This window comes from Camellia sinensis, chromosome 8 (genome assembly GCF_055761805.1).
Source record: "Camellia sinensis isolate YWXY chromosome 8, ASM5576180v1, whole genome shotgun sequence".
In the NCBI taxonomy this organism is placed as follows: domain Eukaryota; kingdom Viridiplantae; phylum Streptophyta; class Magnoliopsida; order Ericales; family Theaceae; genus Camellia; species Camellia sinensis.
The window spans coordinates 189,681,254-189,692,119 of record NC_138968.1 but is presented as its reverse complement, the minus strand read 5'-3'; the positions used below and the strand labels follow the sequence as shown (position 1 = coordinate 189,692,119).

General features: G+C 33.7%; 1 protein-coding gene across 3 annotated transcripts; it reads right to left on the bottom strand.

Annotated features, from left to right (window-relative positions):
• Positions 1 to 1,721: 1,721 nt before the first annotated feature.
• On the bottom strand, positions 1,722 to 8,287 carry LOC114308596 (dihydrolipoyllysine-residue succinyltransferase component of 2-oxoglutarate dehydrogenase complex 2, mitochondrial). 3 transcript variants are annotated; one of them, XM_028254199.2, is made up of 15 exons: positions 8,037 to 8,287; positions 7,774 to 7,855; positions 7,548 to 7,610; positions 6,739 to 6,799; positions 6,596 to 6,623; positions 5,812 to 5,885; positions 5,292 to 5,366; positions 5,136 to 5,191; positions 4,991 to 5,035; positions 4,601 to 4,873; positions 4,350 to 4,444; positions 3,518 to 3,608; positions 3,242 to 3,352; positions 2,465 to 2,659; positions 1,722 to 2,136 (listed from the first exon to the last, which is right to left on the bottom strand). In XM_028254199.2, exons 2-15 carry the CDS (start codon positions 7,828 to 7,830, stop codon positions 1,945 to 1,947), a joined length of 1,416 nt encoding a protein of 471 aa, XP_028110000.2. In that variant the 5' UTR covers positions 7,831 to 7,855; positions 8,037 to 8,287; the 3' UTR covers positions 1,722 to 1,944. The 3 variants fall into 3 exon arrangements, with proteins under 3 accessions (XP_028110000.2, XP_028109999.2, XP_082740957.1); XM_028254198.2 differs by having other exon boundaries at positions 6,596 to 6,659; positions 8,037 to 8,236; XM_082884831.1 differs by lacking the exon at positions 6,596 to 6,623 and having other exon boundaries at positions 8,037 to 8,245.
• Between the last annotated feature and the right edge of the window lie 2,579 nt (positions 8,288 to 10,866).

The following is a 10,866-nucleotide window of genomic DNA, read 5'->3' as shown; positions in this document are numbered from 1 at the left end:
TAAAAAACCGTATAAAAAAATAAAAATATAATTATTTTGAAAAGATAATTAAAAACTAACTTTTTTGTTTTTTTTTTATAAAAAAAAAACATATAAAAAATGTGAAAAATGATGTGATTCAAAATGAGTTAAAAGTTAAAAGATGACTTTTAGCCATCCTCCCAAATAGCTCAAAATAGATTAAAGGCTAAAAAGTGAATTTTAGCGAGCTTCTCAAAACTACCCAAAATATCACATTCAAATCATAATCATTTCATTTTTTATCTTACAAAAGTCAAAAATAAAAAAATCCATTCTAAATGAGACTTTTTAACTCCAGACTAAAATAATTAAAAAATCAAAAAGTCAACAAACATCCGAAACGAAGCCAGAAGTCCACTCATCTTTTCTACGTTGAGTCTGAATCCTCTCCAGCCAGTGCCTCCAGCCTTTCCTCTGGGTGATGGTCCAGATTGGATCACGTCACCCCACTCAAAATATACGACTCAGATCAGCTTTAAAAAAAAAAAAACCAGAGGCAAATCTTCTATGGATGGTCTGCTTTTGATCTTCTTCCTTTTTCCATCTCTTCCTTCTTAATTTTACATTTGATACATACATACATATAAACATATATACTACCTTCTTCCTTTTTCCAAACCCCTTCGGCGACTCTCACGCACCACCACGACCGCTAGCACCCACCGGCCGATCCAACACCACCCTCCCTCATTCTTCTTCCAGATCTGAAATTTTCGTATCTATCTTTTCAAAGCAAGACTCACTTACAAATCAATAACTCTCCAAAAACAATATAAAGAAGGAGATGAAAAAATCAAAGAAAAGAAAGAAATTGAAGCAACCAGAACTAAAGTGTTGAATTTGAATGATTTATGTGGCTTGAATTTTAGAGAGAGAATGTGGGTTTATTTCAAATTTGTGGCTTGAATTTTAATTTTTGTTTATTTTCCATGTTTTAGTCTAAATCATCAAATTTTAATGATTTAAATATTTGTGGCTTGATGATTTGTTGGATGTTCTTCCAAATCTCTGAAACTTTAGTGGTAAATTTGCAGATTCCATCAATGGTGGTGAGCTCCCAAAGGTGGAAAAAAAATTTGAGGCTATGGTGTTGACGCAGCTCACAAAATTTTGAGCATTGATTTGGCCTCTCTTTGGTGGAAGGGTTTTCGGTGGGTTGGGTGGAGTGATTGCCATTGATGGATTTGGAGATTTGCAAAGAAGGAAATTATACGAGTTTGGTTTTTTTGAAGAGTGTGAAGCAGAGAGAGAAGAAACTCAAACTCTGTTTATGAATTTTTTTTTTTTAAGTTGACCTAAGCCGTATATCTTGAGTGGCGTGACATGGCCCAATATTGTCCGGAGGAAAGGCTGGAGACACTGGCTGGAGAGGATCCGAACTCTTCTAGGTTTACAGAACGTCATGCAGACGTCCACTGGTCATAGGTTTATGTTCCCCCCATTTGAAGTAATGTAAGAAAAAAAAAAATTAGTTAAATTTCAATTTTTTTTTCAAAGGTGAAAATTCATACTTTCAGACCAAAAATATTTGCAAGGGTTAATTACATACACATGTATTATACTAACTGGCACGCTGCCTTAAAATACTTTCAAGAAAAATAGAATGGACCCGTAGCAAATATCATCCAAAATCTTCTTAATCAGAATCTTTGAATACTCTTCAACCAATCACAAAACTAAAGGAACAACACAGAGAACAGTTTTTAGCAATATAAACTTCCAAATCTGAATTCCAATTAGGTAACTCATTTTGAATGTGAACCTGGATAGCCGCAATCAAAGAACTCTCTGAAGAGAATCAACAATAAAACCTACAAAACTTTAACACCTACGCATTTATTCAAGTTCAATTGATTCGGAGTGCTTAGTTCCCAATAATATACCAGCAAATGATATAATTAAACACCAGTGACGACTGTGTCTTCATATATCAAGAAGCAACCTCCGAGGATCCTCAACCACATCCTTGATGCGGCGGAGGAAAAACACTGCCTCCCTCCCATCAATCAACCGATGATCATATGTCAGCGCAATGTACATCATTGGCCTCGGAACTATGTTGCCTACAACAACCATCGGACGGCTCACTATTGAATGCATGCCAAGGATTGCAGACTGTCAAAACGTCCAATTGTGTTAGATGTTGATGATCCCCAAAGTTAATGCCATCAAATAAAAGGACAGAGAGTAACCAAACTACCCAATTTTCTGTCATGAAATGAAAGAAAAAGGGAAAGAAAAAAAAAAAATGCCGATTCATACGTCTGCAACTCAGTGCCGTGTGCTTCATATTCCCCTTCCCCACCCCCACCCCCACCCCCACCCCCACCCCCTTAGGTAAGATACATATAGCCGTTTCTTGATGTACTTTGACAAAAATTAAAAAAAAGAAAAAGAAAAAATCACCTTCTTATCTACTTGATGTCTGAATAAAGAATCATACCTGAGGGGGGTTAATGATAGGAGTGCTTATCAGGCTTCCATAAACACCACCATTAGATATTGTGAATGAACCTCCAGCCATTTCATCAATTGATATAGTTCCATCATTTGCCTTCTTAGCTAGAGTGTTGATCTCCTTCTCAATCTCAGCAAAATTCATCTTCTCAGCATTGCGAATAACTGGAACAACAAGGCCCTGCATAAAAGGAAGCAGACCGAAATAAATCAATACATCTTTTTTATCAATCTATTGTAAGTCATTAATATTACTCCCTCCGTCCCAATTTGTTTGTCCATTATAGAAAATCCAACTTATTAAGGAGACATGCAATCATTACATTTTAATTCTAATTTTGAAATATTTTTCCCACCATTGCCCTTTTACTTCAATTTTAAAATGCATTTATAATGATTCATAGGGGCAGTTTTGGAAACCTACCATAATTCCGTATCTCAAAATAGAAAGTGGACAAACATTTTGGGACAGATTAAAATGGAAAGGTGGACAAACAAAATGGGACGGAGACAGTAATCAGTAGAAGGAAAAAAGTATCTGGAAGAAAAAGAAGAAACCAGAGTTCTCTGTTGTATAAAGTAAGTCAATACAACTTCAACTCATCAAACTAACAGCAGAAGGTGAATTTCACAAACCCAGTATTCCTTTAAGATTAATTTTTCAAGAGATAGTTCTGCATGTTCAATATTGTGCAAGTTGAAACAGAAAGGTACGCTATTCTATTTTTTCAAGAGATAGTTCCGCAAAGAAAATTTCAGAAACCTTTGGAGTACCAACAGCTATACTGATATCTATATAGTCTCTATATATGATATCATCCCCATCAATTACAGCATTGATAATAGGTTGATTTTGGAGACCACTAACAGCAGCCTGAAATTTACAAAAGAATTCATAAATATCTTCAAATTGAACTATAAACACAGAAAAAACAATGAATGCTCATGCACATGTGCCAGATGCATGAGCATACATGTGAGAGCACATCTATGACCATGTTCGATAATAGCAATATTAAGCCATAGACTTATTACCTACCTTCACAAATCCAGACATAAGTCCCAGCTTGACTCCATGCTTTTCAACAAAGGAATCCTTGTAGTCAGATCGGAGTTTCATCAAATTAGTCCTACAAGAAGCAGCAAATCAACAAGGGAAATAATAACAAAACTATGTTCACAAGAGTGTCATGTCAACCATGTTAAGATATGCAAAGCAATTTGGTTGAATACCATAAAGGTTATGTCTTTAAGACAACTTGGTAACTTAAATGCTGACCTCTTGATTGGTTTTGTTAGGTTCTTCATGCATCTCAATCTGGTCTTAGATTTGCGAAAGGAGCACTAAACAACTAACAAAGGATCTCTATTGATTCCCAGGTTGATAACTTGGGCAGAGCAGACCAAAGCGGCCAATGCTTTTGTGGCCTTAAATTTTTAACCAAATATGATTGATAATTTGCACCAATGAATCCAACCTAGAAGAAAACATGAGATGTTCTAATACTCTTTAAAGCGTATAGAATCACATGCATTCAATGGTCAACATCCTGTTTTAACTTACCCATGCAGGTCATTAAGGCAGAAAAATAAAGATATAATTGAAAATTTTAGAAATGTTAGCACTGGACTTCCCAAACCAAGAACCAACCTGAATTAGCTAGATTTAACCAGATTTATTAATTGCAGTGTGGTATTTTTTTTATTATAAACTGAACACTGAACTTGGTCAGTCAACTCTGTTTAAGCAACATCAAATGATAAACCTGAGTTAAAAGGAGTCTCTAATCTAGTCCACAGATTTGACGAAGTCTGGCATAAGCCACCATCATAAACTAGCAAAAGTACTAGAAATATGGATTTACACTTACATATCAACTTCATTAAATGTTGTCAGCAATGCAAATGTGTTTTGAGAATCTTTTAAGCGGGTAGCAACTCGTTTTCTGAGCCTTGTCATAGGAACCTGTAATCATTATAAACTCAAATTTTATATTCAAGCAGGATGATGCATATTTTCTTTGAAACATTCACTAGAACATAAAATTAGATTAATGCATTTCTACTTTCTAGTAAAAAATATTTTGGTGTATGAGTATAGATATGGAACTATGCGACTTACTCGTCTTTCCCTTTCTTTAGGGGGAAGTTGGGGTTCTGTAGCAGAGCGTTTAGGAGGAGCAGTAGAAGTACTCTTAGGCTTCTCTATAACAGCAGTGCTTTCAACTTTAGGCTTTTGCTTATCCTCCTCACTTAGTTCAGCAGGAGGTGGCTGAGAAGCAGCTTTGTCTGTTGTCTTCTCAGATGAAGCAACATGGGCAACACCTTCACCAGACTTTGAAATGACAGCAATCTTAGTACCTGGCTCCACAGTATCCCCTTCCTTGGCTACATACTATCAATAATTTACGTACAAACTCAGAATCAGAACCATTCCAAAGGAAAGATAGGGAGAAGTGTAGTGAACTTGTATAAAAATAATGATAGCAAATCCAAAATAATGATATTCTACCTTTTGGATTACACCTGCTTCAGGACTTGCAACATCAATTGTCACCTAGTGGAAGATAGACAATCCAAATATTGAAAGCATAAGTCATGTTAAGAACTTTAGAAGCTTAAATTACAACATTATCATGTTGTATTACAACAAGTACCTTATCTGTTTCAATTTGAGCAATTGGTTCATCAACTTCTACCCTGTCACCAGGATCTGCTCCCAAATATCAGATACAACACCATCAAGCACTTAAATTCATAGAGAATGGGCATTTAAATGGTAGAATTTGGGAAAGAAATATGAATCTTATTACTCTTCAGGAATTTTGCCAAAGTTCCATCACTTATAGATTCACCCATAAAAGGGACAACAGCTTCAACCAGATCACCTGCATTGCACATGTACACAAGAGGAATAAATTCAAAAGTATTAGAAATTACCAACTACAAGAGGAACACAGGGAAAGAATAAAAAAGTGTCATGTGCTAATAATTTAGATGCCATCTTGGCATCTTGTTTGTGTCAGGATAACAATCTGTTATTGAATAACATGATGTATCATCCTCAGCCAATGTTATATATTTGAAATCAATGAACTGTTAAGAGGTTTGTACAAATGAAAAATTAAATTTAACATGTTGGAGAAAGTAAAAAATAAGCTTATTTTTTCCAGGGAAAAAAAAAAAAAGGGCCAAAAATGAGCCCCCGTCTCCCAACAATACCACTAGTTGACCAAAAAAAAAGTATACATATACAAATTACACATAGATGCATGCAAACACACACATCTCAACAACGAAAAAGTCACCATGAGAGGTATATGAATATCACACCATTGTAAGAAGAAAACAGCCTGCTTTGTATTTGCATGGTAACCTCTGGCTGAAGAAGACTGGCCAGAACTTCCCTGCACACGGGACATTTTTTAAAAACAGATGCAAAGAATCAAAAGACCAGAAAGAAAGACTGCTCCATACATAAAGAACTTCTTTTGTGTTTATCCTTGCAGTTTCCTATATCCTTTTAGCTTCCTATATTCTTTTTTAATATAATTAAGATGGATTAGCATCTTCATTGCACAAACAGAATTCAATATAACAGATAACTCATTAAGGATTGCAATAAGGTCGTCCGGCCCTGCTTTAGATGGGCTTGGGGTGGCTTTGATGATTCAAACCCTAACAAGATTTAAGAAACAGTTCAATCTGAAGAATTTCCATTAGTTTAATCCAACTTGAGTTGGGTTAGCTTTCTTCTATATGCATTTTATATTACATATACACACTTTCTAAACAATTTAGTAGGATCACTGAACACAAAAAAAGTTGGGTTCATGGCAAGTTAATGTAGCATTAATCTAGTCAAAGGCAAGTTCGAGCTAGGACCAACAATCCTGATTCCCAAGGCTCTTGTAACCATAGGTGGCAAGCACTTGGTGCTTTGCAAAGGTGGGGAGGCTAACTCACAATTAACAAATGACTCTCTTCGATCGGAAAAAAAAAAAAAGAAAAGGGAAAAAAGAAGGCTCCTGTAACCATTCCTAGTTGGGATTTCAAATACACTGTTAACCATTGAGTTCATTTAACTGAAAGTAAAATGATATAACATATCACTTACCTTGTTGGCCTTGAACTTCCTGAGCGACCTATTACAATAATTAAAAAAAATATATTTGGAGAAACTAATTAAAAGATAGAGCAGAAAATCAGATACATCAGCTTTTGCATGTAATTAAACAATAAAGGTGGTCAAAAGATTACCACGCAAAATGAGGTGACACAAGTTTCTAACAAGTCCAAATGCTCCTGGACGATGTAATATCTGTTCACATGCTTGAAAAGCAAAAATCTAAGAAACTTACATATAACCTTGGAAAGCAAATATTCTTCACAGCATTGTCTCATAGAAGAAATATCAAACACAAAGCAGAGTCAAAAACCAATCTTGCTCTCTGATAACAGTAATTAAACAACCAACCACCAGTTATCATCTTGTATGTCTTCTATTAGGACTTCACCTACTGAAACAAAATAGTAATATATATATATATATATAATTGTAATATTTGTAAATTGTCAACACTGGTTTAGTTTAGGGTTTAGGTCAAAAAGCAACATTCTATCATAAATTTTTACTTTCTAGGACTTACAGAAATGACAAACTCTATTTGACATGAACTGATAACAACCACTTGGCTTGGTCCAAACAAGTTTTCTCTCAAATGTAAACCAACATAACACAAACCACACGAATGAAAATTTCCTATTTATTTCTTTTCCTCAGTTTTCTCAGCAACCGGACAAGAATTAAATAAAAAGATTGAAGAATTATATAAACTAATTGCCCATTCTAATCAATCTGTTTTATGCTAGTTATTAAATTTTAGCAATTAACATAACCATAAACCAACTCAAAACCTATAGAGATAAGAAATTCTATTTAATTATCACAAAACATGTGCATTCCATGGTACTACAATCTATCTCATTCAGGAGTTACATCACTAACAAATGCACTCAACAATTATCTGCTAAAATTACAAAATATAACAAATCAAAACAATGAGTACCTGGCCTCCTGTTCTCGGTGTAGATACTACAGGCCAAACCACACTGAATGATTGCCCTAATATCTGGTAGGAAAAGCACAAATAGCTACATTATGCTGAATTTTGGTCCATCGAACATCAATGATCAAATTTATGTGTACATTACACCATAACGTGTGTGTGTGTACGCGCATCTATATATAAGAAGACATTGAAAAAAGAGAAAATTAGGGTTTGCAGTCTGTACCGAAGAAGACGAGACTGCAGGAGAGACTCTCCGGCTCCGGCTTAAAATCCTCAACATCGTGATCAGCCTGATCTCTTCAACACTGTTTTGAGATCAAAAGTGCTCAAAAATCTCAATTAACATATAATAAACGAAAACAAAAATCAAAATCAAAATCATCAACCAAAAGAAACGAATCACAAACATGCATATTATAAGGAAGTGATTAACGCAAAGAAATCTCGACATTGGAACAAGTATTAAGAGTGAGAAAATTGAATAACCTGATCGAAGAATGCTACGATTCTTCTTTGAATACAATAGATCAAAAAGTGTAGAGAGAGAGAGAGAGAGAGAGAGAGAGAGAGAGAAGATGCTCAACCCCTTGTAATTCAGTTCAGACTTTTCCAGGAAGAGAGGTTTGAAAGTTCAATCGCGTCGCCGGTAGTGCATGTGAGTTTTTTGTTTTTTTAATTCATTGCTTGGGTCAGACAATGGAGCCAAAATTCACATGGACTCAATCATGGGACGGTACACTGTGCTCTATTGGATCAAGATAGAGTTTAGCCTGCTCTAGCCCATCTATTTGATAGGCCCAAAATGTGTGCCAGCCCACACGCAAACTAAATTCAAAACATAAAAAAGGCAAGGATGGGTAAAATTAACTTGCACATATTTTATTTTATATTTTATAAATATTAATATAATTAAAAAAAATTAATAATACATACTTGCAAGTCCATTACTAGAATTCATTAAAACATCCAACCCAAAATTTCAGTTAGGTGTTTTATATATACATATATATATAGCAGGAAGTTTGAATACATGATTTGTTACATATTCTGATATCATATTAAATTGTTAATCATTAATTTATGTAAAAAGTTAAGTTGTTAGAGAAGACAATTTTATTATTTATATATTATAAATATTTTAATGAAAGAATTTGTCATCCGCTATTATGGTGGAGAAAAATTATTAAGTAATACTCCATGTTAGATATCAATTGATATGTGGGCAAACTTCACTTTACCCCCTTATGTTTTGGGCTGGGTGCGGATTATCTCCTTAATATTTAGAAATCACCACATAACCTCCACGTGGTTTGTGAATCAAAACGCACGCTAACTTCTGTTAACAGTACATATAGATTGACTATTACACCATCATCTTCTTACTCTTCTCTCTTTGAATAAAACCTGCAAATATATATCAGCTATATATGTATATCTATATACGTTAATCATACCCTCATCTTCTTGTTGATTTAGAGCTTACATTCTCCCATGGCTGCCATTGCCAACTTTCAACCCATGATAGCTATATGTGTGTGTGTATATATTATTATTAAATTAAAGTTACTTTATAATAGTAGAGAGAGAAAGTATCAGTGTCGGAGATCAAGTACTGCAGAGAGAGAGAAAAAAAGAGTGGAAACATTGTTTGCAATGACTTTCTCCATTTCAACTCAAATACGAAGATGAGAAATATATATATACATATATATATATATATATATGTATGTATGTATGAGAATTTGTGTATATGATTAAAGAAACAGAGAGAGAAGTGTTTTGTGAAATCTATGATTGTGTGTGTGCCAGTGTTGGTTAGGGTTGGTGAGGTCTTCTTCACTGGTTCTCTCTCTCTTTCTTTTTCTTTTTCTTCTTCTTCTTCTTCTACGATTTTTTGGTGATTAGGGATTCTCTTCAGATGCAGAGAGGGGACTGTGCTAAAATGCCCCAACATTAATCAGGAAAAATTGAGGGTTGGAGAAACAACCTTGTTTTAGTGAGAATTTAAAGATGTGTTTGTTCAGAGAATTTAAACAACCTTGGTTTTGGATAAACAACCTTTTTTCAGAGATGTGATTGTTCATTCTGTGAGAGAGGATGAGGAAGAAGAATGGCAAGCTTTTGTAAATTTAAAGATGTGTAATCGATATTTTGGTCATAAAATATAACTTACTCTCTTCATGGGCGTGTGAACCTCACTGCCTATTAATCTGGATGAAAAAGTGGACGGTGCATTTTAGTCCAGAAACTACGCAGGGGTTATATGGTGATTTCCAAATGTCAGGGGGATAATCCGCACTCGGCTCAAAACACAAGGGGTGTAAAGTGAAGTTTGCCCTTGATATTTTTTTTTTGTTGTTTTCAAAATATCATCTTATAAATTTGATAGCGTTGTCTAGATGAATAATTTTCAGACTAAACACCACATTGGTTTGGTAATAAATTATTTTAGTAATTTTTTTATTTTTTTGATTAAAATATGAGGTGAAAAAAATTAGTGTGTTTGGAATAATTTTTTAACTTTTTATGAAAAAAATGTGTAAAAAGTATAGAGAAAATAAAAGGAAAATTAATCTATAAATCCCATCTTAAGGAATGGTGATCTGTTTAATCCCAACGATTTTTTTATAGACCAATTATTCTCGTTAATTATAAGAAGGTAGATTTAATATATTATTTAGAAATTGAATTTATTGTTGTACCTTTATCTTTATTATGTTTTCTTTTTCTTTTTTTCGTTTGTGCTAGAAAGGTAAGATTCACAATCTATGAGAATTAAATTTAGAATGAATTTTTATATGAGAATCTTTTTTATATTGAAAACATTTCGAAAGAAATACAAAAAAGACTTAAAATATAAGATTTTTCAAACATTTCAAAAAGAGTACAACAACTCTTCAGTAAGCTTTAGACAAATGTATAATTTCAACCTGTAACACTCCAATATAACACTTCAAAAAAAACTCTTTAATGTACTTTTTCCAAACGTAACATTTCAATATAACGCACACAAAAAAAAAAAAAAAAAATTCTTAGTGTAACTGAACACACCAAAATTAAATACTAAACTATATCAAATTCTATCAGAATAATGGCAAGTCCAGGTATCGATCCACAGGGACTATTGTAAAATTAAACTAATTTAATTGTCAAATTCCTAAATTAATTTTGATAAAAAGATTGGTTGTTTATAACCTAATTTAATAACGAATAAATTAAACTAAGGAATTAAATTATCAATAATAAATGAAATTGGGTTTACTGAATTAGGAAAAAATCCTAGGGTAGAGAATTCACCACTAACCACATAATTAGG